At 43.2% G+C, this 27,975-nt stretch overlaps 2 protein-coding genes across 3 annotated transcripts; one reads left to right on the top strand and one right to left on the bottom strand.

The window, feature by feature from the left end:
• Window positions 1-63: 63 nt before the first annotated feature.
• ALG10 (ALG10 alpha-1,2-glucosyltransferase) lies at window positions 64-13,470 on the bottom strand. Its single transcript, XM_084810995.1, has 3 exons — window positions 12,990-13,470; window positions 7,098-7,292; window positions 64-4,505 (listed from the first exon to the last, which is right to left on the bottom strand). The coding sequence occupies exons 1-3, from the start codon at window positions 13,152-13,154 to the stop codon at window positions 3,450-3,452; spliced, it is 1,416 nt and encodes a 471-aa protein (XP_084667121.1). The 5' UTR covers window positions 13,155-13,470; the 3' UTR covers window positions 64-3,449.
• Window positions 13,019-22,470, top strand: TPRKB (TP53RK binding protein). 2 transcript variants are annotated; one of them, XM_084810996.1, is made up of 5 exons: window positions 13,019-13,347; window positions 17,363-17,546; window positions 20,460-20,582; window positions 21,598-21,774; window positions 22,176-22,470. In XM_084810996.1, the coding sequence occupies exons 2-5, from the start codon at window positions 17,403-17,405 to the stop codon at window positions 22,260-22,262; spliced, it is 531 nt and encodes a 176-aa protein (XP_084667122.1). In that variant the 5' UTR covers window positions 13,019-13,347; window positions 17,363-17,402; the 3' UTR covers window positions 22,263-22,470. The 2 variants fall into 2 exon arrangements, with proteins under 2 accessions (XP_084667122.1, XP_084667123.1); XM_084810997.1 differs by having other exon boundaries at window positions 13,019-13,407.
• Window positions 22,471-27,975: the final 5,505 nt, after the last annotated feature.

Raw genomic sequence — 27,975 nt, 5'->3', positions numbered from 1 at the left:
TCATGTCAAATAATAAAGAAACTTCAGGTTATATTCCAAAACTCTGTACTCTGGACATCAGCCTCTCAATTTAATAGGATTGTTTGATATCACTAATTTCAGTAATCTTTATTATGTCATCCAAATCTGTACATTTCGGAATTTTTGTATATTTAATTTTAAACATTACCAGAATTACATGGAAGTGGTTTGAAGATCAAAACTTTCAGTTGCTCACAAAAGTCTAAAGCACCTGCTTGGAGGCAATTTAACCACAACATAACCAAACATGAAATCCAGCCAAATGGGCTTGGAAGATGTGTACCCTGCTCTGTCTTTATAGTTTTCACGCCTTTTGCTAGTTCGTCTTTGCGGCAGGACACCACAAGGAAGTCACACTGTAGACTCTAAGGTCTGTTCTCTCTCTCTCCACCCCCATCCCCCGCCCCCGGGTTAATCTGAAATATCAAGACATCGAAGTTGCAGGAAAGATTGCACCAAAAAGAAACAGAAATATCAACATCCCTGAGCCAGCCTGCTCATTGGACGGGCTCGGTGTTTTTCCAGGACCCCAATGCACAGCTTCAGGTTCCCTAGCGTACGAGCAAAGGTAAGGATGCCCTGGAGTCAGTAACATATTGCCTCTTCCCCACTGCTTAAGTATGCAGGCCCTAGAAAGCATTTTTTTCTGGTAGACAGAGGAAAAGGGGTTGGGTAGGATCACAGCTTGCTTTATAAATGAATGGAAGGTATGCTTCTAGTGGTCACAGGCAGTAAAGTAACTATTTCCCTGAACTTGGTGGCGTCAGTGCAGTGCAAGGGGAAGGGGAAGGATGGTATGGGGAAAGGAGAAAGATGCAGAGCCCAAAGCACATCACCACGTAAGGCTAGCCTGTTTCAGAACTACTACAGATTTGAAAGTTTACGTATCGGACTGTAGTGCAGAAGCAACCCAAATCTACACAAAGAAAATCTAGCTTCCCATGTTCTTCATGTGTGGGGGGAAAATGAGAGAGATCAATGTTCTGAGAAGATAAATATAAATCAGAGGCTAACACCCACCCCAACATATTGCAAGAAACTTCACTTCCCTACCAACTTGGTGAAAGAAATGTGCTTGCTAGGTGTGCTTTTAGCTTGCACAGAAATTTATCCACCAAACCTATGTACTGTTTGAATTTTAGAAGGATGTTATCCACTGACACTCTCTCCTCTAAACTTGGTCACTTTGAAATCTTAAGTACAGCCTGTATAAGCCAAGGAGATCCCAGTGGAAGTCTCCCTCCCCTTTCTTCAATGTGAGTAAATCAGCCAGGGGTAACCCTTTGAGGTGGCTCTTACAGAAGCAGTATATGAATATTCCCTGAAGTCATTGCATTTTCAACTTTTAAAACAATTTACAACATAGCTTCAAACCTGCCTCCTTCCTTCATTTTGTGCTCATCCCAAAATGTGTCCCAGCTTTTTCTTATATGAACTACATATAAAATACTTTTATAATGCCACTATTAATAGGATCATACACGAAAAATAATAAAGATCAGTTCTACTTGTAGGAGCACTCACTATCATACTTTAGTGTTTAAGACCTAACCTAGGGATGCAGAAAACCTATTGATTTCCCAGAAATGCGGCCCTTAATGATTTGACATCAACCACTGTAATATTTAGTTTGGGGTGGCAAAACTGCTCGTGTGTTTAACAGGTTGTATTATTAATTGCAGATTTTAAAAAATACTTCTAAATATTCTTCCTCTAAAAAGAAGATATACGGACATCGTATAGATTACAATGATTATATAAACATTATTTATGAGGTTCCTGTGAATCTTTAGAGAATAGCCACAATCCAACACAGAACTGAGCATACCTAATCCCACTAAAATCAATATAGACTTAAACATGTTTAGTTCTATGGATTATGGCCAGTGGATACAAGAAATTGGTTATATTTTTACCGTTCAGTACACAGTCTGCAAGCTCCTGTTGTTAGAATTTTGAGAATCTCAGGTTTTATTTTTTAAAAAAGCCATATCTTTCTAGCTGCCAAAGTTATGTTTCTGATAACAAAATAGCCACAGAAACAATGAAGATCATTCTACAACATTTTGGAAATCTGTTAAGAGTGAACAATTGGAGGTCCTTGGACAGTCTTGATTTATTTCTAAGTGCTGCCTCCACTTGTTTGCTTTTAATGAATACCAATTCTCCACATGTTATATAATAAATGCAATGGATACAACTGTACAGACATTAAACAAGTTATTAAAACAAGACATGTTTAGGCTGCAATCCTATACAAACATACCTAGGAGTAAGCACCATTGATCTTAGTGAAACTTACTTCTGAGTAGACATATATAGGATAGTGCTGTTACACATCAAAACCTGTTTATGCTATACCTATTGAGTACAATGGAACAATTTCTAGTAAGTATACCTAGGATTGCTGCCTTACAGCACAATCCTATGCACATTTACTCAGAGGTAAGACCTGTTGTACTCTTAGGGAAATGTGCATATCATTGCAGTGTTAAATATTTAACAGTGTACTTTTAGCTTCATTGTTTTCAATGGGACTTTGCAAACCTACCTTTCCACTCAATATGTTTAATATGCTACCCTACTGTAGTCTGGCATCCAGCATGTTCTTTAAGTGATCTGCAAATCAGGTTAATTGCATTTGTCAATGATATGTGGATTAACTGTGGTCCTCTACCTTATAACAGATTTCAACGTTTCCCCACTCCTGCTGTTTTACAGCACAATCCTATACATGTCTGTTCGAAGTAAGTCCCATGGACTTCACTTCCAGGTGAGTAGCTGTAGGATTGCAGCCTTAAACCTGAGTTTGACTTCTCAGATTCATCCTGATTGCAGTAAAGTCATTATTATCTGTCACTTATTATCCCCACGAGGAACAGTTCATGTGAATGAGCCTTCATGTATTGATTTCTGAGACTCAACACCATCTGGAGAACTTATTTCCAACAGGTGGTAAAATCCGGGATCATTATAGCATGGGCACTGTTGCAAGATGGTCTCAACAAGCAAAAATAATGTATAAAGCCATTCTGTAGTGACAGACCGCACCTTATCAAAATTAAATCTACTGAGCTATACCACTTTTTACACACTCCTGCTGCATACAGCGATAGGCACATACACAGACATACTGAAGTCATCCCAAATTTATGGCTTCTGCAACATAACTAGTATGATGTAAACCCTTCATTCACATTAGTTTGGATATGTGGGTGACACTACCCTGATCTTATATTCACTAATTCCCAGGACGCTTACCTTATAAAAATAGTCCAATATCTGCAAAGACAGTGCATCAGATTTCACATTCCCACCCAGTTACAAAAACATCAAGAATATTTTGTTTTCTTTGACAATAGTTTCTAAACTTCCAGCCATTTGCTGAAGAAAAAACTCTAGAATTTGGTCTTCTTTAAAGCTAAAAATTACCACATAAACCTCTGGATTTCCTCACTATTTGCCCATTGAAATGGTTTGTTCAAAAATAAATGGAATGTTACTGCGTTCACCAAAAGGTAAAATGTCAACTCGAGGAAAAGTTTCCAAAGTGATGGTACCGGAATATTCAGCCTATATATGATGTATGGCAAAATGAAGTAACGAAATTCTAGTAGCTTCTGGGGAACTGTGGCTGCAAGCAAACATACAAAATATACTAAGTTCCAGAAAACAGATTTTGACTTCAGTGCATCCATGAAACTCCAGCCTGCAAAGATATAAACTGGAACTAATATGTACTTCACAAGCTCATGTCTTTGAAAGATTTTTCTCCACACATAGAATGTGTAATGTCTGTTATCTGCAAGCAAATACTTATGAGCGTATGTAAACTTCCAGACAAGGAATAAAGAGATGATAGTGACAATGCTATATTGTAACAAATGCGTCCTCACAGAACGAAGAAAAATGGAGATCTTGCTAGGTGTTACTAGGTGAGGAAAGGAAAAAAAGAGAGTAAAAGAAAAGAAGTAGAACAGCTGAGGGAAATGCAGACAGGCTTCATGGCTGCTCCTGTCACCAACAACAATGCCACCATTAAGGATCACAAAAGCAAAGAACACCATCACCATGCTGATGTATGGCCAAGTCAAAAGGATAAGAGTGTTTAGGTTTCTAACTGATGTGAGGTACTCAAGGAGAAATCTGAAGACTCTGATTAGTTCTGAAAAGGATCCCTTTGTGGGTAAACTCTTCTGGTCTTTATTTTTCAACAATTCTGACTTCCAGGCTTCACTGAGTTTTTGTGCAACAAGACTTCCACCGCAGAATACAGTCCATACAATATTTATCTGACGAAACATGAAGCCACAGAATCCAAGCAGGGCTGAAGTTTTATGATTGCCATAAAGGCACATTAAATATGAGAAGAGAGTAAAAAATGTTGACCCAGTATCAGTATAATAAAGGAATGTAAAAAAATAAAGAGTTGGAAATACTGCTACTGTCAAAGTCAATAGGATCCTCTGGAACCCGGAAGCAGCCTAGAGAGGGTGAGAAGAAAAAAAAAGGGAAGGATCAGATCTACTGCTTCCATTAAAGATTAAAAACAAAATGGGCAAAATCTGCCAGGAATCTCACTCGTGCAAACTCCGCTGAAATGGAGGGGAACTGACAAGCAAAGATTTCCAATGGCTTGTGACAGACAATTTTAAATGAAAGGTCATTTTTAGGATTCCAAATGTTAACAAATAAGGCTGTAACCTGATTAAAGAAACATTAAGCAATCATTATGAGTTTAATTTGATAAATCAATTAAATTTGCATATGGATTAAACCAATATTACTGAAGAAAACAGAAGGAGGTGAGCATCTAAAGTAAATCACAAAGAAGAGAAACAGGTTCTCAAGATGCAAAAAAAAATTATTGTAGGAAGCCCAAAGTGTTTCAGCCTTTTTCTTATTTTTAGGCCTTCTTCAGGGGGTAGAGAAAAAAGTCTGCAAGAATTTTTTTGCAAAAGATTGTCTCCTGTGTCAATCGACTGGTGACCAGTAGATTGACATAGAAGACAATCTTTGGCAAGAAAAATTCTGCATCCTGAGAACAATATTTCTGAAGCAAGAAATGTACATTCTTTCTTTTTAGATGATACACAAATATGTCCTACCAGTCATTAACTTAAAAAAAGACATTCTCCTTTCTCTCACATGCAAGAAGAATGCCTCTTCTAACATGGTGCTTGCCATTTGCAGTTTTTGTCAGTGCTTGTATTAAAACTAAATATTCTTTTAAAAAAATTGCTGGTCAATTAATCGGGGGTTCCCCAAGGATGGGGAACTGCCTGACTGTGGACCAGATCCAAACAATAGCAGGTTCTTGATTGGCCCACGGCCTCTGTTCCTTGGCCCTGCCCCCTTGCAGAAAGCTGTAATCTGAACAGATCCATTGGTAGCTTGCTGCATTACTGTGCAGGGCTCGGGGAAACAGAAGCATCTTTTTCCCTGCCCAGTACAGAAGGATGGATGTGTATGTATGGATGTGTGTGAATATGTATATACACGAAAAAAAGGAAGAGAAAAAAGAGGGTGGCAAGGAGAGAGAAAAGAGGGTGGCAAAGAGAGAAGAAAAGGTGTGGCAGAGACATAGAGACAGACAGAGGGTGTCCCACCTATTTTGACTCCACACACTTTTGGTTTTGCCTCACCCACCATGAGACCTGGCCCCAACTGATAACTAGTACGTGGCCCCCAAGTACTCTCACCTTTGGGAATGTGGCCCACAGCTTTAAATAAAGTTCCCCACCCTTGCTATAAACCATTGCAGCTTTCATGGAAAACAGCATTTCTGGCCAAATGATCCATAGAGATTAAATGGATGATGGACTAAGTTTTCTTAGTACTATAGGACTGCTAAACCCATGAAGATAAAGTAGCATAACTCCTCCGAGAACACTAAATAAAAAAGGGCACAATCCTATGGGGATAGTTGGCCGCCTCTAAACTGGGAGGCGACCGACTATCCAGTGCAGGGCAGGCGGAGTGCAGAGGGGATCTTCTCCTCTGCGCTCTGGCTGCCCTGCATTTGCAGCTAGACATCTGATTTCAGCTATCTAGCCAGAGCAGCTTGGAGGGGGGAAGGCCAGACAGTGCATAGGAAGCATCGTACCGGCGCTTCTGCCATCCCATTCTCTCCCCCAGGATCGCCCCCTTTCCCCCTGCTCTGCACTGCTCTTCTGACTGTGGAGCCGGGGACAAACCATGCGACATGTGAGGTAAGGGGAGGTGGTCTTCTAGGAACCAACCTCAGAGGGCTGGCTCCGAGGTCAGTTCCCCCAAACCGAAAAATCCTATGGCCATCTAGCTGCTGTCTAGGATTGTGTCCTTAACCTCTCTATGGTTGTAACAGTAATACAAGCCTATGAGCTCAATGTGTCTAGTAGCCACAGGTGTAAAGTTAAGCACATGTGAAAGTTTGCTTGCTATAAGTGTAAAAGGCTTCCCACCAGTTTTACAAAACAGGAAGACATCATCTAGGGCAGGGGTCCCCAACCCCCGGCTGCGAACCGGTACTGGTCCATGGCCGGTTAGGGATCGGGCCGCAGTAGGGGTATGGAAACCCCCCCTTACCTTGGGTCCGCGGAAGTCTGCCCCTGGCCGAAGCCTGTTCTTTGCAGTAATAGCCTATTACTGCAAAGAACAGGGATGCAAGTGGCGTCCGCTATGCGGACGCCATTTGCGTCCCAGCAACCGGACGTCCTCCCCCAGCCAGCAGCTCCACAGACTTGCCACAGAGCAGAGCCGGCCAGGGCGGGTGAGAATTCGGGCGGGGGAGGGAAGGATTGCCCCCCCCACAGACCCAAGGTAAGGGGGGTTCCCACACCCCTACTGCGGCCCAGTCCCACCCCCCACCCCAGTCCATGGAAAAATTGTCTTCCACAGACCGGTCCCTGGTTCCAAAAAGGTTGGGGACCGCTGATCTAGGGTGCTGGGAAGAATCAAATGTTATTGTAGAAACAGAATCGAATCCAACTTCAACATAACATAAGGGAAAAGTTTTGTCAAAACTGACAAGTTAATGTAGGAATGACATTTTAAGTATTAAGTATTACTTTAAGTATAATACATTTGTACTGTACCTTTTTATAGTGCATTCTGCAAAAAAGCAAATATAGTAAATAGAAGTTCCCAACGCTGAAAAGAAGATTAATGAATCTGAGCATTCCTGTAGAGCAGACTAGGCTTCCAGACCACCCAAAGAGCCATGCTGCAGGCTTCACAATTCCAACTGACACCAAGTACAAACCAGGCAGTGTAGTGATCATTGGATCCCACTACCAAAAGGAAAAGAAAAAAAGACAATTACATTAAATAGCTAAGAAAAATATTTTTATAATTAGAAAAACAGAATGCAAAACGAATGATTTTTTCCCACTTTTTCATGATTCTTATGTATTTATGCATCTAAGTATACTAGGTACATATGGAGTGTAGGCTTCTCAGGAGAGATGTACACGTTTCTGATTCAGACATTAAAGAGACAGAGGAAGCATATTTCACTCACGTTTCCCCTCTGGTTGCTTGCTTGCCAAGTGTACAATCTCCCAAAGTCATCTTTGAACAGTTTCATTTAGAGAGATTTTATACATCTTGGTTCTGCTGCACAGAAGCAGCAGCTCAATCTTAACATCTTCTTTAATATCATGTATAATATTACAAAGGGAAACACATGTGAGCACATTACAAAATTTCATTTCATAATACTTGAATATATGCCTTAAGAACAGGGCATAAACCTAGGATGTCCAAGTGTTCTTTAGCATTTGAAATCGTTTCCATGGATTCAATTTTCATCGTGGATCATTCAGAGGACTAATTCACTTTGTCTTTGGACTATTCATAGCAGTACATCAGCCCTGTAAAAAAGCCCACAAAAGTTACTATAAAGCAAAAAAATCTACCAGCCTGCTAATAGACTACTAGCCTGTATTTCCCTGCCAGCCATGGAGTAAGGGAAGCCCCTTCCTCTGCAGCCAGCATGGAGCCACAGGCTAGCAGAGGAGGGATGGATCATTTTCATCTGCCCTCCCACTTCTGTGCTAGCTGTGAAAGAAGAGAGTCTCCTTCCTCTACATCTAGCATAGAAACCAAATAGAGTGGTGGAGGGGAGATGGAGTGATCGGTCCATCTGCCACCAACCTAGTAACTCACCTGCATGGAATTCCTGGTCCCCAATGGTGACCAGGAGTGTTGTTAAAGACAAGGCTGCAGTAAGCACACACCAAAATGTTCTGAATACTGGCCTAACTTTTTTAGAACAAAAACTCAGTACTGTGATCCAATATGGTCAACATTTTTTCACAAGATCTCTTGGCCGCTTCATACTATAACAGAGTTTTGTTTTATAACTAAAACTTACAAATAAAGTTTAGACACACCAGAGCTTGGTCATGTCCTGTAAGACTTTTAGCTTTTCTGCTCTGAACAACAGCCCACCCCCACTATACAACAAACTGCTTTTGAAATTCCCCTCAATTTCCATGGGAAGGTGCTGTTTGAACACGAAAGTTCAGAGTCCCTTCATGCATGCCGAGCTCGTTGTGCAGTTCATTGGACCCAGACTGATGTTTTAAAGAATACTTCTAGTAAACCCTTCTATTTGTGCCTCTCCTCTTATGACAAAATCCCTGCCAATATCCTCTGCTGCACATCAACCACAGCTCACTTTGTGTCTGGTTACTTCCCCATGGAATTTTTCTTTTTTGCCTTAAACAAAATCATTTCTCACACCCTCCATCATCCAATATCTGTTCTTTGGGGCTCTACATTATCTAAATCTGAAAGACAGAATAAAGAAAGGAAGCTGGGTATCATCTGACTCCAAAACAAATGTAAAAGGCCTGAGTAGAGATGTTAGAGGGCTAATGGCTACATAAGGGCTACTTGGGGAAGCTGCACAACCATACTCTGAAGATGTGAGAGGATGAGCTACACTGCAGAAATACAAGACATGTTCACACATTACATGCATACCTGAAACAGTATAATATGCTAACAGAAAAACCAAGCACATTGTGTGGTCATTGTGGGTATGATAATCTGCCACCCACTCCTATTGTGGAACCGGAACAGGATTGCTAACATAGAATATTGTAATTCTGTAAAGAAGATGTGCCTGTAAAGGTCTTGTACATGCACTGCAGCAGTTTATTTTTTTATAGAGAATTTATAAATGTGAGCTGCCTTAGAAATAACAAGATAGATATGCTGCTGCTGCTACTACTGTCAATGCAACTAATGTCTAGCAAGTAATCGAGAAGAAAATGAACCCCACACAAGTGTACACATGATCTCCCAGTGTCTACATGCAGACTATCATTGGTTAGAGTAGGTGGAAAATCATGTCTGTCTACTATTCCAGCAGAAGACAAATTTCCTACTATGAGCAGACACTCAACAAGCGTTAAAAGAAGTAAGAGAATAATCAGTGGATATGCTCTAAGAGAACTGCATCGAGTAGGATGGAGGGGCAGGAAGAGAAACATCGAAACAGTATAGAACTGAGAAAGCCTGGAGGGACCAAAACCTGTATCCTAGAGTTAGAATGATGAAAGTTGGGGCTCTATGCTCCTGGAGGCTGCATTGCCTAGGGTGCTTGTGTATCGTGCAAGAAAAATCCAGTAACTCCTTGTGGAGTTTGCTGATTCCATGAGAGCACCTGAATACAAAGCAAAAATGGGTTTAGAAGGGCTTATAAGGGACTGTATGATGAAGTGAATAGATTCTGGACCATTGGAGGACAGATGGGGTCTGAAAAACCTTAACTTTTGCATTTATAGAATAACACAGCCTTGCAGAGGGCAGTTGCCCATTCCCACCCCCTCTTGCTAAGTCTCCTCTTACTTTTGCCCGATCTGTTCTCTGCTCCCATCCCATTCCCCCCCGCGCCCCCACCAACAATAGGCTATTTGTGCGGTTTTCCACTTCTTGCCCAATTACAATTACTATATACCAGGCAAGTAGCAAATTGCATGGGTACAGTGTAGATGTAAACCAAGATCTGAGCAAAATTGCACATTCTTTTTAAAAGACGTCTTTGACCATTTAACTACTGCATGCAATTTCCACATCAGATGCCACAGTTTGGGGACAGGTTTGAGTCCCAGCATTTGTCTGGGAAATAAGCATCACCAGAAGTACAGCTTACTGCTACAGAGCATAATCCACGCCCTGCCTCACAGTGTTGTTGCAACTGTGAAATACAGTCAGAGGGCAATCCTATGCATGTTTAGACAAAAAAACACACACACCATGCTGGGTGGGGAATGCTGGGAATTGTAGGGCTTTTTCTGTCTAAATATGCATAAGATTACGCCCTAAGCTTTGCAGACTGAAAGCTTTACCTAACATATGTGAGAGAGGCAGGTGAAGAAGACCTCAGGGCCTGCCCCAAATGGATTTTCCCTTCCTTCCTGGGTCATCTACCATCAACTGCCTTGTGGGAAGATTCCAGGAGAGAGAGGGTGGTATATGAAGATGACAACAGACACCTGCTTTTGTTCCAGCTTAGCTCTCGCTGCCCCCAGGGCCATCTTCTGCCAACTGCCCTGTGGGAAGTTTTTAATTTGCTGATGGGGTTTTTTAATTTGTTCGTATTGTTTATTGTGATTTTATTATTTTTATGATACTTGTAAGCTGCCTTGGTTGGATTTGTATCCTGAAAGGTGACATATAAATAACTGTAATAAATAAGTAACAAAAAAATACATGGTTAAATCATAGCAATACAATTTAGCACTATAGTCCACATGAGATAATATGCCCCTTCTTGTCCATTTTAAACCCTGATTGAGAAAGGAAAGATTTAATTTGAATTTATAAGAGCTTATTCGCATAGGCTATGTAACCCTTCTAAACAGCAATGCTGTCAGGCAGACTTTAGGGCAGAGGTCCAGGGAGGTCCAGGAGGAGGAGCTTGGTAGCCCCATCAAGAGCATCTGGGTTAAAATAAATGGAGCAAAGAATAAAAGGAACCTGGTGGTTGGAGTCTACTACTGGCCACCCAATCAAGGAGAAGATGAGGATGAAACTTTTGAAAAGCAAATAGCCAATGTTTCAAGGAAGCATGATGTAGTAGTAAAGGGGGACTTCAATTTCCCCGATATTTATCGGGAGACAAATTCTGCAAAACATGGCCCCTCCAGGAAATTCCTGACTCATGTGTCGGATAACTTCCTCCTTCAGAAAGTGGAGGAAGGAACTAGAAGATTTGGCTATCCTTGACTTGATCCTAACCAGCAGAGATGACTTAGTGGGTAAAGTAGCAGTTACAGGAACTCTGGGGGAAAGTGACCATGTTATACTTGAGTTCATGGTTCTAAAGGAAGCAAAAGCCAAGTGTAGCCAAACCCATACCCTGGATTTTAGGAAAGCTGATTTTAATAAACTCAGAACAATGATCAGTAAGGTCCCATGGCAAGCAACTCTAACAAGAAAAGGAGTCCAAGATGGGTGGGAGTTTTTAAAAAAGGAAATTCTCAAGGCACAATTACAAACAATTCCAACAAGAGGAAAAGGTGAAAAACAACAGAAGAAGCCAATGTGGCTTCACAAAAAGCTTAGAGATGACCTGAAAACCAAAAAGGACACATATAGGAAGTGGAAGGAAGGCCAAGCAACTAAGGAAGAGTACAGGCAGGTAGCACAGAATTGCAGGGACGGCGTCAGGAAGGCTAAAGCTGAGAACAAGCTGAGGTTAGCAAGGGATTGCTAAAAGCAACAAAAAGGCCTTCTTCAGCTACGTGCAACACATTTTAAGAAGGTATCAGATAAACTGGAGAGGGCTCAGAGAAGGGCAACAAAGATGATTAGGGGACTGGAAACAAAGCCCTATGAAGAGAGACGGAAAGAACTGGGCATGTTTAGCCTTGAGAAGACTGAAGGGAGATATGAGAGTGCTCTTCAAGTACTTGAAAGGCTGTCACAGAGAGGAAGGCCAGGATCTCATTCTTCTCATCCCAGAATGCAGGACATGGAATCATGGGCTCAAGTTACAGGAAGCCAGATCCCGGCTGAACATCAGGAAAAACGTCCTGTTAGCACAATACGACAATGGAACCAATTCCCTGGGGAGGTAGTGGGCTCTCCCACACTGGAGGCATTCAAGATGAAGCTGGACAGCCACTTGTCAGGGATGCTTTGACTTGGATTCCTGCACTGAGCAGGGGGTTGGACTAGATGGTCTTCTAGGCCCCTTCCAACTCTACTGTTCTATGATTCTAGGGACCAACTCAGCAAAATGAGGAGGAGGGCTCCCAAATGTGGCTGGTTTACAACCTGAACTGAAGAAATGCACATTACCCCTATAAGACCATTAAGTCAAGAGTCTAACATTTCCTAACTACAGCACTGCTTCTAAAAATCTTTCTCAGGGTCTGGAACTCGTGGAACACTAGATTTTTGGCCTACAACTCCCATTACCCCAAACCAGCGTAGCCAATGCTGAGGGATGATGTGAAATGTAGCCCCCCCCCAATCTAGAGTGCTCCAAGTTGCACTCTACTGGATGTAGAGTGCAACAGACCCTGGATGGTGTCTGACAGTTTTTTCGGAATGGGCTTTATATGGCCCAGAGAAATTCTAAAAAGTGTTGCTAAGTCTATGAGATCGAGGGCGGGTGGGGTCTGCAAAGTCTTCTAAATAACCGCTTTGTCTCTGGTCCCTTGGACTCAAGACAGGCTGGTTAAATATATAAACCCTTCCGCATCTACAGCAACCTTCCTCAACCTGGTGCCCTCCAGATGTGCAGCACCCATGATCCCCGACTACTGGCCATGCTGAGTGTGGCTGATGGGAGCTGTAGTCCAAAGTATCCGGAGAGCACCAGGCTGGAGAAAGCTGATCTGTAGGGTTACACGGCCGAGTGAATGGGGTAAACAAGCGGAGGCAGCGGCGGATGGTGGTGCCTGAGGCCGAGCGACGGCCTCCGCTCAGCGCGGCGAGGGGCTTCCTGCCGCTTCGCGCCGGCCTACCTGCTGGAAGCGGCTCTCGCAATAGGCCTGCGCCTGAGGGACGTGGAAGGCCTCGTCCATGTATGGCGCGCGCTGCTGGCGGTTGAGCGCCGAAAAAAGCAGGCAGGAGGCGAGGAAGGCGCAGCTGAAGGCCGCCGAGAAGCAGTAGGCCTCGGAACGCTCCATGCTATCGCAGCGGCGGCCGCGCCGGCAAGCAACTCCCAGCGGCCGGCCCGGCCGAAGGCGCCGAAATTCCCCAGCCGGTGCCCCGAGAAGGCTCTGCGGCGGCGGCAGGACGGGGCGAGCTGCCCAGCGCGAACCGGGCTGCCTGTTGTTTCCTGGAGCGGGCGGGGGCCGCGCTCAGCCGGCCCCAAACGCGGTGGGTCTTTCAACACGGGAAACTGCCCCGGCCGGAGAGAGGAGCGCGCCGGCGGCAGCGGTGAGGGAGGCCTGGCTGGGCCTCGGCTTCTCCCACCTACTCTCCCATCATCGCTCCTCCTCTAACTTTCCTCTTACGTTCTTTATGAGAGTCGCATCTAGATACATTTTACGTCTTCCGCGGCAGATTTATCCCTCGTTATAGCGTAGGGGTGGGCAGCTTGTAACCCTCCAGATGTTTTGGCCTACAATTCCCGTCATCCCTCGCCATTGGCTATGCTGGCTGGTGAGAGTTGTAGGCGAAAACATCTGGAAGCCACAAGTTGAATACCCCTGGCACATAGATATGGGGGGGGTGGGGGTGTAATGCGTATTTTCCTACCGGTAATTTATACAGAGCAAACAAAAATGTAGCTTCGTATAGGAGCCAGGATAGAAAACGTTCTGCTCAGTGTTATATTTGCAATATTATTAATAAAAACAGGATTTGGCTGTGATCACGAGAGCAGGTAGCTTTTTATATTTGAAAAGGGAATGATCTCCCTGCCACTGTCTTACCTTGCACCCTCTGTTTCCTTGATCTCAGCCTGTCTTTTGTTCCCCCTCTTAGTTATGGGGGGATGGTGTTAGAGAACCCATTATTTTCTACTGTTGGGGAAGGGGTGGTGGTGAATCCATATTAGTGGGTTCAATCTGTTAGTAAGACAGAAGCCAGGGCTTTGCATGAAGTAATGCATTATACTAGAAAAACTCAGTTTTCCAAAGTACTGATGTTTGCTACTCTTTTTTATATCTATTGGTCTTGCCAAAAAATCATGAAGCTGCATATTCAAGTTTGCTAGTTACTCGTGACCAGTATGGCTAAAGCAGGGGTGGCCAACTTGTGACTGTCCAGATGTTTTGGCCTACAACTCCCAACAGCCCTAGCCAGCATAGGAATTATAGGAGTTGTAGGACAAAACCACTGGAGGGCCACAAGTCTCCCCTCCCCGCTAGGCTAGAGAGTTCTAATGTATAATTTTGGATGTAGTGGGAGTTCGCCTGTGTTGTCTGTTACATACACGGAACTAGGAGAAAGTAGTTATTCCAGGTTAACTAATTTAGCATACAAGAGAGTAACTTTGTGAATGTGTTGTCGTTCTGTCACCTACTGGCAAGGTTGCCTATTTACTGGCCCTGCTTCTTTGCCTTTTACAGTAGCCTGACATAGAAAATGAAGCTTATCCCAACACTTCATTTCCATACCAGGAAAAACTTCATTTGCTAAAAAAAATCCTGTGTCAGGCTGCTACTAAAGTTACAGAAGCAGTGTCAATTAAACACATATACACACAGAAAAGCTGGCCACCCTATCTGCCTGTTAAAAACCTCACTCCTAAGCATCTTTCCTGGGTTAAGCTCCATTGCATTACTCAGTGTGCAGTCTTATCAGGATGGCCGTAAGCCTCCGAACTTGAAAGCTTACAGCCATTCAAGGCAGAGCAGGAGGAGCAGTAGAGGCAATCTTCACGTCTGTGCTTCTCCTGCTCTGCATTTTGGCTTGATGGGCTTTTTTGCCTGTCTGTCTGGGGCTCTGCAGAGTGGAAGGGAAAGAGGCTGAGGAGGCCCAAGGGTGCATCGTAAGCTGGCCTGCCAGTCCCCTCCCCAGCCACTGGCACATGCCCTTTCCATCTTCGCCAGTGCAGTTCTTTCCATGCCGGCTGGGGAGGGGGCAAGGAGCTCAGATTCCTGGCTCCGAGGCCAGAGCGCTGACTCTGGCTTCGGATCCAGGAATCCAAACTGTCCTGTGGCTTAGGGGCATAGGATTTCTCCCTCCTCTTATTCCTGGGAAGTATGCTTAGGACTGCAGCCTTTGTATCTGAGGATAGCTTTATGTGATTGCTTTTATCCCACTATTGCTTTTGCCCTATTGTGTAAATTAATGCAGAACCAGGAGGCACTTTTAGTGTTATGCTTGACACTCATATGGTTGTTTGTGAGCACATACATATTGGAAGGGATGGGATAATTGGTTATTAACAATTATTATTAGATATGTATTTGTGATTAGAGAAGAGAAGACTGAGGGGAGATAGGATAGTGCTCTTCAAGTACTTGAAAGGTTGTCACAGAGAGGAAGGCCAGGATCTCTTCTCGATCATCCCGGAGTGCAGGACACGGAATCATGGGCTCAAGTTACAGGAAGCCAGATTCCGGCTGAACATCAGGAAAAACTTCCTGACTGTTAGAGCAATACGACAATGGAGCCAATTACCTAGGGAGGTGGTGGGCCCTCCCACATTGGAGGCCTTCAAGACGAGGCTGGACAGCCATCTGTCAGGGATGCTCTGACTTGGATTCCTGCACTGAGCAGGGGGTTGGACTCAATGGCCTTGTAGGCCCCTTCCAATCCTACTATTCTATGATTCTATGATTAGGAACAATTGTCAATTGCTAATCCTGCTCACAGGATCACTTGGAAAAATTAATTGGATAACCTAAAAATTAATGAGAATAACTTAAAGTGATCCTATCCACAACAAAGATTACATCCAATTCATCCCTTTGTCAAGAACACCGCTGAAAACTTCTTGAAGCTTGCTGAGTCTTATTCTAAACTACAGTACTTCCAACAGAATTCCATGGATACTGCTTCACAAAAACTCAGTGCCAATTCATTCTGTGAACAGATGCTGCAACCAGTGGTCCACAAGTTTGGTTGTCAGTGATAACTGCCCTTTCCTGCCCCTCTCTTGCAATAGGTATCCAAGACAAAGATGAACACTCAGAAGAGGGAGTGGTCTGCTGTCACTTTGTGTTGGGCCTTGGAGAAGGAAAAAGCAGTGAGAGAGGATCATGTTGCCTTCTCCAGAAGCTCAGTGTTATTTATATCAGACAAGAGGGGGCTCAGAGTATGGGGACTCAGGAAACTCAGAGGATGGGTCAATGGTGACCACAAATAACAGCTTGCTATTAAGCCAAACTGAAACATGTGGATCATAGAATAGTAGGGTTGGAAGGGGCCTACAAGGCCATCGAGTCCAACCCTCTGCTCAATGCAGGAATCCAAGTCAGAACATCCCTGACAGATGGCTGTCCAGCCTCGTCTTGAATGCCTCCAGTGTGGCAGAGCCCACCACCTCCCTAGGTAATTGGTTCCATTGTCGTATTGCTCTAACAGTCAGGAAGTTTTTCCTGATGTTCAGCCGGAATCTGGCTTCCTGTAACTTGAGCCCATTATTCCGTGTCCTGCACTCTGGGATGATCGAGAAGAGATCCTGGCCTTCCTCTCTGTGACAGCCTTTCAAGGACTTGAAGAGCGCATTCATATCTCCCCTCAGTCTTCTCTTCTCAAGGCTAAACATGCCCAGTTCTTTCAGTCTCTCTTCATAGGGCTTTGTTTCCGGTCCCCTGATCATCTTTGTTGCCCTCCTCTGAACCCTCTCCAGTTTGTCTGCATCCTTCTTAAAATGTGGTGCCCAGAACTGGACACAGTACTCCAGATGAGACCTAACCAGTGCTGAGTAGAGGGGATTGCAAGCAACACTACAATGCAACTTATTTTAAAATGTTCATTTGGTAATCCTAGGCATATTTGTATGCTTTTCTGCTCAACCACAAAAGGGCAAGAGACCTCCTTATATTCTTGTTTTAAAGGGAGAAAGTTCAGTATAACCCATGAGAATTATCAATCCTGAGCTGGGTGAGAGATGTTCCCAAAGTTGTTGCATACCTTGCATTTTCACATTGTGTCCTGTCAGTGAACAGAGATATAAATATTTACTCTACTTAAACCAGAATAAATCTGGAACATGAACCACTCGAAGTAGTTCAGTTTTTTCAGTTGCTGACGTAGGGTAGAATCATCAGGCCATCGTTTAGAGTTCATCTGCATCTAATAAAAACCTGGCCCCTTCCAAAACCACTCCCATGGAATGTACCTTTAAGCTTCATTAAGTAAAACCGCTCTCTAAGTAGCAAAGATAAAATATCAACAATATCCATCACTAACTTATAAATGTTTATAAATGTTCCAGGTTTGACTGATTCAAAAGGAGCTTACCGTTCTGTTACAAGATGCAGTGTTTAACACATCGATTGGAACTGTTTCCTGACTGTCTTGTTACTCTTATCCTATTTAATGATGTGAAAAATGCTGCTACTCTGAGAAAAAAAGCAATGGAAGGTGCTATTGATGGAGCATTAATTAATCCTGCAATGGTGAGCAAACTGTCGGGGGGGGGGGGTGTATTCACTAACTGAGTAGTACAGGATCTGTAGGACTTGCTGTGGTACTGTAACCTTGCCTGACTGAGAGTCTGGGTGTCAGGACCAGCATGACAAAAACAAAACCATTCATAGATACTTCTCCTTACATCTCTCCCTGCCCATGTGAATTTCTCCCTCTTTTAGTAACAGATAACTGTGTTTCAGCATTATATCTGAACTGATGTAAGTATAGTTGCAACGAAGCGTAGTTAGCTTCAAAACCAGATTCAAATTCTGGTTTCTATCTCTTGTTTTGGAACTCATTATAATCAGCAGTAACTGTAGTTAGGCCAATTCAGATGGATCGTGGAATCATTGTGAACACTAACCAGAAAAGGCATACGTAAGCTTGAGGGCAAAGTTTTTCTTCCTCTCTCATAACATGAGAAACTGGTGAAGTGAATGGTGGGAGATGCAAGACAGATAAAAGGAAGCAGTTATTCACATTGTTAAACTATAGAATTTGCTCCCACAGGATGTAGTGATGGCTGCCAACTTGAATGGTTTTAAAAGGGAATTAGACCCAATTCATGAAGACAGTATGCCAGTTGCTCAGACATGAGTAGGAAGATGCTGTTGCACTCATGTCCAATTCTGGGTTTCCCAAAGCCATCTGCGAACAGAATTCTGGACAAGATAGGCCTTTGGTCTGATCCAGTATGGCTCTTCTTATGTTCTTAAGGAGGAAGAACACATACAACTGTGAGGAATACCTGGTTGTTGAACTATGGTTGGGCAAATCAGGTCTTGTGACATCTGAACTGAAACACAGTTTCTGTTTAAATACATCCTGTTGGGTGTATTTTCATTTCCTAACCCTGTTCTTCTCTGGGAGCCCCTGCCAGAGGGAGTGAGGTGGATGGCTCCCAGGAAGAGGGCCTTTTCTGCTGTGGCACCCTAGCTGTGGAATGAGCCCCGTAGAGAGGTTCACTTGGCACCTACATTGTGCTCTTTCCGGCACCAGGCAGGGATGTACGAAAGTGACTTACCTTTCCACGGATTATGTTGATGGTGGGGGGGGAGGCGTTCCGTCCCTCCCCCCGGAATCCTGGCCGGGGGGGGAGGCGCTCTGTTCCTCCCCCCCGGAATCCTGGCCGGCCGGCTGTGCTCCGCAGCGATTCTGCAGAGCCACCAGCCGGCTCCGCCAGCAGCCAGACATCCGGCTGCTGGCTAGCAGGGATGCAAATGGCGGCGGCCATAGCCGCCGCCGTTTGCGTCCCTGCAGTCAGCCTTGACAGGCTGCGTAAATGTTTACGTAGCCTATCATGGCTGATTTTTTTAAAAAAACGCGCGTACGCAAATGGTGGCAGCCATGGCTGCCGCCATTTGCGTTCTTTATTTTGGCACGTCTTAGTCTACGTAAACATTTACGTAGACTAAGACGGCGAAAATAAGGGGAACGCAAATAGCGTAGCGTAGACATTTACGTAGACATTTAGTCTACGTAAATGTTTACGTAGACTAAGACGTGCCAAAATAAGGAATGCAAATGGCGGCGGCCGTGGCCACCGCCATTTGTGTATGTCCGTTTTTTTTGTTTGTTTTTTTAAGTCAGCCGTGATAGGCTACGTAAACATTTACGTAGCCTATCATGGTGTTTTTTGAAAATCTAGCCATAATAGGCTATGTAAATCTTTACATAGCCTATCACGTTCTTTTGTTTTGTTTTGTTTTTTAACCTGGAAATGGCAGCAGTGGCGGCCGGTCGGAAGACCGGCAGCTGCCACCGCCAGGAAGATTCGCCCAAGGTAAGTCTCGTCGTGGGGGGGGGGGGCGTTCCGCCACCGATTTCGGGGGGCCGAATGCGCTGGCATTCGGCCTCCCTGAGATCCGTGGCTGAACTTTCGTACATCCCTAGCACCAGGTGAAGACCTTATTGTTTTAGCATTTTAGCGTTGTAGTCTTTTAGCTTTGCTGTTTTAAATCTATTGCTGTATTTTAAATCTCTGCATCGCTACTAAGTTTTATTCTAGTTTTATTTTTTTACTGTTGATTTACGCTTTTATATATATTGTACTTGTGGTTTTAATTTTTGTGAACCGCCCAGAGAGCGTTGGCTATTGGGCTGTATAGAAATGTAATAAATAAATAATTTTTCAACTTATGTGTGTGCTCATATGGATACTTTCCCTTTATTTTCCCCAGGATGTTAAAATGAATCTCCATGTTTCCCCTAGACTACTGTTTTCTCAGGGATTTTTCTTCTCACTTTGCCCACACTATATTTTGCAAAACACATTTTACTGATTGTTTGTGAGATAATGATAGCCATTTCTTTCTGCAAGCTAAATTGCAAGCGTCAGGATGTCAGGAATCCAATTTTCCCAGGTAGAAATATTACATGTGAATTATGTTTTAGTATAAATATCTGTTTGTACAGTTATAATTGTTGGATTAGGCCCCCAGAATTATTTTCTTAATAAAACTAACATATCTACAATATGTAGAGTATTAAAAAAAAAAAAAAAGTGACTTGTTCCAACATCTAACATGGACAGCCAGTGTGGTGTAGTGGCAAGAGTGTTGGACTAGGAGCTGGGAGATCCGGGTTCAAGTCCCCACTCGGCCATGGAAGCTCACTGGGTGACTTTGGGCCAGTCACAGACTCTCAGCCCAACCCACCTCACAGGGTTGTTGTTGTGAGGATAAAATGGAGAGGAGGAGGATAATGTAAGCCACCTTGGGTTCCTTGCAAGAGGAAAAAAGGTGGGATATAAATGCAATCAATCAATCAATCAATGATGGAAGCACTAGCTCCTCCCTATTTCTGAAGTTACTTTTTCCGTCTTGAGCTTAAGAAAGCAGTTGGTACTATTTTGAGGGCTACCATTTGGAGACTAAACTTTCTTTTGTTCTCTCGGGCAGATTGTTGATCCATTTCAGATACTTGTGGCAACAAATAAAGCTGTTCATCTCCACAAGACTGGTAAAATGAAGACCAGAACACTTAATGCAGAAATAATATTCAATCTTTCACCGAACAATAATGTAAGATGTCTGCCTACAGTAGGGGTAGGGAACTGGGATCCTTGGCCCTTGAATTGTCCAGCTATCTGGATGACAGATGCCGACTCTTGCTCTTCAGACCAGTCATCTGGGAATCACTTCCTCTTCTACTTCTTTCTTGCACACATGTGTGCATGCGTGTATGAGAGAGAAAAAGAGAAGGGATGGGGGCGTGCAGAGAGAAAGCCACATAATCCTGAAAAGCTCCACCTACTATTGGTACTGGCTCCGCCCACCATCAGCCCCCTGATTTACATTTTGTGGGTCAACAGTCCTTCATATAAAAAGGGTTTCCCATCTCTGGTTTACAGTGTGCTTTAATTAATTTTTTGCAATAAAATAGTGGGATAAGATTTATATAAGATTTGCTTTCCCCTGAAGAAGATCACTAATTAAAAGATGGTGGTAAAAGAATTACCCACCACAATACATATTTTCTGTGCATCAGTTTGAGGCTTTGCCTCCCCACCCCTTACTAACCTGCCCTCATTTCTGCAAGAGTGAAAATAGCTATTAACAACATATTAGATCTTGTGCTTAACGGCTCCTACCCTTATGCAGAGTACATAATAAGTGCAATTTTTAGTTCTAGAGCTTGTACTGATTGGGCCTCTTGGACATCCCATGATTGTTTGGGACATTTTTTGTACTACATAATGCAACACCTATCCACGGCTGTTTTTTGAATAACAGTCTTTAAATCTGCAACCAAATCCTCTGCTCACCCTTCATCTATTGACTTGAAACCCATATGAATAAGCATTAAACTGCCTGTGACAAAAGGTGCTGATATTGGCTGAAAATGCCAGCATAGAAAATCTGGTAATGTTTAGCATTTTTTGGATCACTTGTTCTCACATGAAAATAATGAACAAATGTGTTGTATAAACCAGTTTATTTTCTCAGAGCATTGGGACTAACAAATGGGGAAAGTTGTCACTTCTTCCAGATCGTTAGGATATGACTGATACAATTCTATATTCTTCCTTTGTGTTAGATTTCGGATGCTTTCAAAAGGTTTGGCATTTCTGACAATGACTCTGCAATACTCATTGTTCTGGTTGACGACGGAGAGAAAACGGTGAATCTGGAAGGTCTAATACGTCAAGTAGAAGGCCAGCAAGTCTCCCTAGCAGTTCTCCCCAAAATAACAGATATACAGAAAGTTAAAAAGGTTTGTACAAACTTGTGCAGGGGTGAGGGTAGAGATAAGGCAAGAGAGTATTATGCTTGATTTTTAATTACTTACAATGTAGGTGGACCAGCACAATCCTAAGTATATTTACTCAGAAGTAAGGCTCACTCAGTTCGGTGTGGTTTTCTCCCAGGTAAGTGTGCATAGGATTGGAATCAGACACATGCATTTACTTAATCTGCTTGTGTCCTGTTTCTTGTGCTTTTTTCAGCCTCTGCTGAGTATTTTTCAGCTTGTAAAAATATCTAAATTCAAATGTAACTATAAAGTACATCAGTGTGTCAACACAACCTATAAAGCATTGTGGATACTTTCTTTTAAGCTTTCAGAACTATGTTGCTACTCAAGGAGGTCACCATTCCATTTTTAATCTTTTGCAGATGTACAAGCTTACTCCACAAGAAGAAAAAATAGGCACGCTACTGGATGGCATCATTTGTAGAATGGCAACAAAAGATATTTCATGAAAAAAATATAAGTACACTGGAATTGCAACCTATTTCTCAAATAAAGCATTTATTTCATTTTCCCCCCTATTTGGTTGAGTCAGTGTTCGAATGCTCTGAACTCATTTATTTTATTTGGCAACAGAATCTGACACAGTTTTATTACAGAAAATGGAAATAATGTTTGAGTATTGAGCATTTTTAAATTAAAATATTTTTATTCACTGTGTTTATACTCTTCCTTTCTGCAAATCTACTTTAAAATGCTAAATACAAAGCAATAAAAGCAGAATTCTCTTGGGGCATTAGTGTCTTCAGGTGTTGATGGTGTGACCTCCCTGACCTGGGCACATGCGGAACTTTTCCCTTCAGTGCATGCGGAACTTTTAAATAGTTCCTGGGAACATGGTGGAAGGGCTGTTCCAGCTTGACTCGTATAGCAGTTCTGAATCTGCAGTACTGATTGGTACAGAACTAGCATGAACCTACAGTTTATTTATTTATTATTAAACTTATTAATCGCCCATCTGGCTGGTCACCCAGCCACTCTGGGCGATGTACAACATACCATAAAACAATTTAAAACAATAAAATTCTACCATAATTTTTTTTTTTAAATACCGTAACCCACCCCAAATGCCTGCCTGAACAACCACGTTTTTAATGCACGACGGAAGCTCATTAAAGAGGGGGCATGACGGAGTTCCCTAGGGAGGGAGTTCCACAGAGTGGGGGCCACCACAGAAAAGGCCCTCTCCCTCGTCCCCACCAGTCTAGCTGTCCTGGCTGATGGGACAGAGAGAAGGCCATCCGAGGCTGATCTTGTTAATCGGCCTGTCTGGTGTTGCTGGAGGCGCTCCTTAAGATAGGCTAGGCCGTAACCATATAGGGTTTTAAAGGTCAAAACCAACACCTTGAATTTGGCCCGGAAAACAACTGGTAACCAGTGCAACTCCTTCAGCACTGGAGTGATGTGATCTCGCCGGCGGCTGCCTTTAATCAGGCGAGCCGCCGCGTTCTGTACCAGCTGCAGCTTCCGAACCGTCTTCAAGGGTAACCCCACGTAGAGCGCATTACAGTAGTCTAAACGAGAGGAGACCAGGGCATGTACTACCAATGGGAGCAGATGGTCGGGAAGGAAGGGGCGCAGCCGCTGTATCAGATGGAGTTGATACAGCGCTGTCCGGCTCACAGCTGACACCTGAGCCTCCATGGACAGCTGGGAGTCCAAAATGACCCCCAGGCTGTGGACCTGGTCTTTCAAGGGTAGCCGTACCCCATTCAACACCAGGTCAACATCCCCCAGCCTCCTCTTGTCTCCCACCAAAAGTACCTCGGTTTTGTCAGTTGAACTTTTAGGGGACAGGCGTGCTGAATATGTGCAGTCTGGTCCATACAGGCAACCTCTGAGGGTCAGAATATATGATATGTTAAATATGTATATCATATACAGCTCACCCTGTCTTTTTTACTCTAAACTAAGCATTGGGATAACCGCACAGCTAGGGTAGGTTCAAATCTCTCCCCACGCACCACTTTTTTTTGTTTGTTTTCCAAATTCTCCCCCCCCCACCCCCCCAAAAATCTGAACGTTACCCACAGTTGGCTCCTTTGTATTTTGGTTAGTGTGCTAATAGAACCAGGCTCCCCTGGACTGACATCAAGCTGGATTAGGGCCAGGGTCACAGTGGGAAGAGTTTTCCCCTAGCATACCATTTGAGCTAAATTTCCCTAATCATTTGTATTTCAAAAGGGCTTCATCCTTGAACATAGAGTAGTGTGAAGATGCATGTAGAGGTGTGTGTCCTGAGCAAATGTAACAGAACACTTGATTCCACCCTGTGTGGCTTGTAGGTGCTGGGCTTGACAAAGACTTATAATACAGCCTGTGAAACCTGGACAGTGGATTGATTTGTTTCCAGTGGCTGTTTGAGAAGCTGAGAACAAGCCGATCTACATATGCTATGGGATTTCAGTAGAGAGTGTCCTCTCCTGCTGCTGCTTTGGCCACATGTCAAGTTTGCTCTTGAAATAAATTAGAGTATTTGGACTGGATAGTCACGATGGACAACTCCATCAGCAAAATGACACAGAGCTGACCTATGAATTAGACACTGCACTTTATAGCGTGTACAGCTCTTGTAGTTTGGCTAACAAGGAAAAGTATGCAAATAATACTCCTGGGAAGTTCGGTTCTTTCTGAAAGGCACCTGAATATGCAACAAAGGCCACGTGCTCATACAAATCATAAAAAAAAAACCACTGAGATCTCCAGATGCTTTTTTCTCTGAAGGAAACAGAATGCTGGAAAGAGGCCGAAAAGGACTACCTGGTCCTGCTCCCTATGTGGCAAACCAGAACTCTGATGTGCCCCCCACTTCAGACCTATGCAAGTCAGACCACACAGTGTCATGAAAAGGGATCATGTGTACTGCACAGTATTGCTTATAGAGTAAATAATTCAAGAAGACCTGTGCAGTGTGCTAAGCTGCATGCTGCAGGAAGATGCCCCAAGGATGCTCTCAGTCTGGCCCAAAGGAAAATGCCTTCTCAGCTACAAAAATGGCAATATTGAATCTTGAATGCAAGAAAAACCCACCAAAAGAAATTTAACTGGTTCATGGCCATGCCACCTTATGGTTTCTAATTGAGGGGGAAGCATTAGTTCTCACTAGTTAAATTAATTATATAAGACTACCTTTTTAATTGGGATATCCCTGCATATATTCTCTGGAGCAGGGGCCTGGGCCCAGCCTCAGTATGAAGACATAGCTATAAGGTTGCCAGTAATAATGAGGAGTTAGATCAAGGAGGAGTTGGCTGACAAGAAGCAGCCTTCCCCAGCCAGGTGCCCTCCAGTTGCTTTGGACTGCAACTCCCATCATGGAGGCTGGGGCTGATGGGAGATGTAGACCAAAAGATCTAGAGAGTACTGGTTTGGGGAAGGTTGTCCTATAGGATCTGGTACTGATGCACTTTATTTGTTAAAGATGATTGATGTAATGTTGGTATAATCTTTGATAAATATTGGGCCAGTTTATAAGTCATGCCAAGCCAGGCTCATGTGCTCCCTCTTTCCCTTGTATGCTCTGCTTAATTAACAAACTTCCTGGTTTGTAGCTAACTGTAGTTTGTAGCTTGTGCAAAGCAGGTTTGCAAAAGTTGGTTTAACCAAATGCCAACCATAGTGTGTCAGTGAGAGTGTAATGGCAAACTATGGTTTACCTATGGATTGAAACAAATTTAAGATCTTAGCCAATGGGCAGGGTTACATGTAAACCTGCCCACGGTCTAATACAGGGATGGGCAGCTTTAGGCCCTTCAGATGTTATGGCATACATCTCCCATGATCCCTCATCACTAGCTATGCTGGCTAGGGCTGATGGAAGTTGTAGGCCAAAAACCTGGAGGGCCACAAGTTGTACACCCATTGTTTAATATCTTGAATTTGTTTCAGTCACAGCTAAAGATGATGGCTCTTTTCTTAGGCTGTGCTACACATTGTGGGTTGCATATTTTTGAGACAAAAGATACATGAACAAAGTATGTCATTTGAACCTATCATCTTCACCAGAAATGGGAATGCTGGATATTCTGTGAGGTTTGGTGTTTATGTCTCACCTGCTCCAAAATTAAGGCCAAACTTTAAAGAGCACAAGCCTAAATTTGGCTTCTAAAGTTAGTGTCTTGGTATTTAAATGGCGATCTGATTAGTAAAGATTTACTTTTATATCTTTGCTTTAATTAGGAATTGCATAGTGATCAGTCCTTAAAATACATCACTTATTTTGGGGGGGAGCCTATTAGCCTTCACTTAAGCTCTTGTATTTGCAAAACGTAGCCTTGGTAACTAAGAAAATAAATATAACATTGGGGAGAATTCTTGCAGTTTAGGACCTGTTGCTGAAGATTTTGATAGCTGCCTTTCCTTTGATAGTTAGCTTTCCTTTGAAAAGGATTCGCAGAAATGGTAGCACTAATATAATAGCAGGATTTTTCTGCAGGTTGTTTTTCAGCACAATCTATCTTTTAAAAAGCAGGATAGGCTTATATCTAGGGCTGGAAGAGGAAAAGGTCTAAAGCTTCTGAAACAGAACAGTCTTAGCAGTATTATCATGGAAAATTAAAGGCTTGTTTTCATTACCTGACAAATCAAATGGCACATGGAATATATCATCCAACTTGTTGGCTAAAACCGAGACTCTATTTTTGGTAGTTTGAACTAACGGCAAGCAGGTACATTTAAGTCATATCCTTTTTTGAACATGTGTGAAAAATCACTGGAGTCTGGTTAACATAAACAGAGGGACTCATAAAACCATCGCTACCCAAGAGCAATACGCACTACTTGAACTTGCGTTTTCTCATTTTCGTCAATTGTGCCCCTAGAGGTGAAATGCATAAGCAGTTTGTTTTAGGGTTTGTGTGAATGTTTTTTTTAACTAACCCTTTGAGTAATGCTCCAGCTATGCTCTTCTCATGTCCCTTACATTTAGGAGTACACTGTCAAGACAGTTGTGTGAATCATTAAAAAAAGGAAGAACAAAACATTGTTTTAAAGCCGAAATACTAGCACCTGTGCCTGTGCATGTCAAACTGTCTGCCTTCAATGAATCCTTTCCGTGTCATCTAATCCACTGAGGAATGCCTTGTGTCGACAGAGGCACGGTCTAGGGCAGGGGTGCACAGCCTGCAACCTGTAGGTCACATGTGCCCCCACAAGGCCTTAACTGCGGCCCCCGTGCTCACCCGAGCACTGCAGAATCCTCACCTCACCTCTGGGCAATTTACCACCGCCGCCTCTGCTGCAAAGACAGCAGGTTTCTTTTGCCTGGTTGACTTCTGCCCAAGAAGACACTCCAGCAGCATCTTCAGAAGGCTCTGTGACTCCTGTCCTCTGAGAGTAGCTGTCAGACCTTCTATTGCTCCTGCCCTGGGAGTGTTGCTGCTGCTGGTGGCGAGAGTGACAGCAGCAGCTGTTTTAAATAGTAAGTGTGTGTGAGCCAGCATCACGTGCAGCTCTTGGGACTGTAAAGGTTGTGTGTCCCTGTTCTTGGGCAAATCATTAATGCTGGCCATTATTTGAGGAACGTATTCGCCGTTATTTAGGCTCCAGTGGTGCTGGGCATCAATCAGAGGGGGTGAAGGGATTGTGATGTATTTTAATGTTTGATTTTGTAAACTGCTTAGAGATATTTTTTAGGTATAGTAAGTGGTATATAAATTGAAATAATGCAGGCCTCATTATCGCCCCATATTAACAGAGCAAACTGGGAAGTACGTGACACTCTCCGGTGCTTCCACATTGCAAGGGAAGACCTGTAGTAGTGGGAAAGCTAACTGTCAGACAAGCTTGTCTGCCATTACTAATCCTTTCATTAGCCTTTGACTTGCACAGACACCTGGGTGTAGAAACCTCTAATAAGATTCCAAGGAAAACGCAGGATTCCCTTGAAACACAGTTTGTAAGCCATTAGCTTTGTTCAGTGACTGTAGCTTGGCATAGGAAGCCATGGACACACAAGTACTTCAGTCTGTCTGCTTGTTAATAGTCAAACTTATCGGCTGCTTTTCAAAATAAGAATTCTTCTGGAGTGGCTTACAGAAGAAAAATAAAAATACTAAAATATAATAATAGCAGCATAGAGCATTAACATTTAAAACAAATTCACAAAATTCACAAATTAAAAGTTCAAAGCCAGCCAGATAAGAAGGAACAGAATCAGCAGAAAAA

The sequence above is a fragment of the Heloderma suspectum genome, chromosome 7 (genome assembly GCF_057233095.1).
Source record: "Heloderma suspectum isolate Gila_16-S chromosome 7, 16-S_ref, whole genome shotgun sequence".
Taxonomy (NCBI): Eukaryota; Metazoa; Chordata; class Lepidosauria; order Squamata; family Helodermatidae; genus Heloderma; species Heloderma suspectum.
Note: the sequence above shows the minus strand (reverse complement) of the source record. Positions and strands in the feature narration are given on the sequence as shown.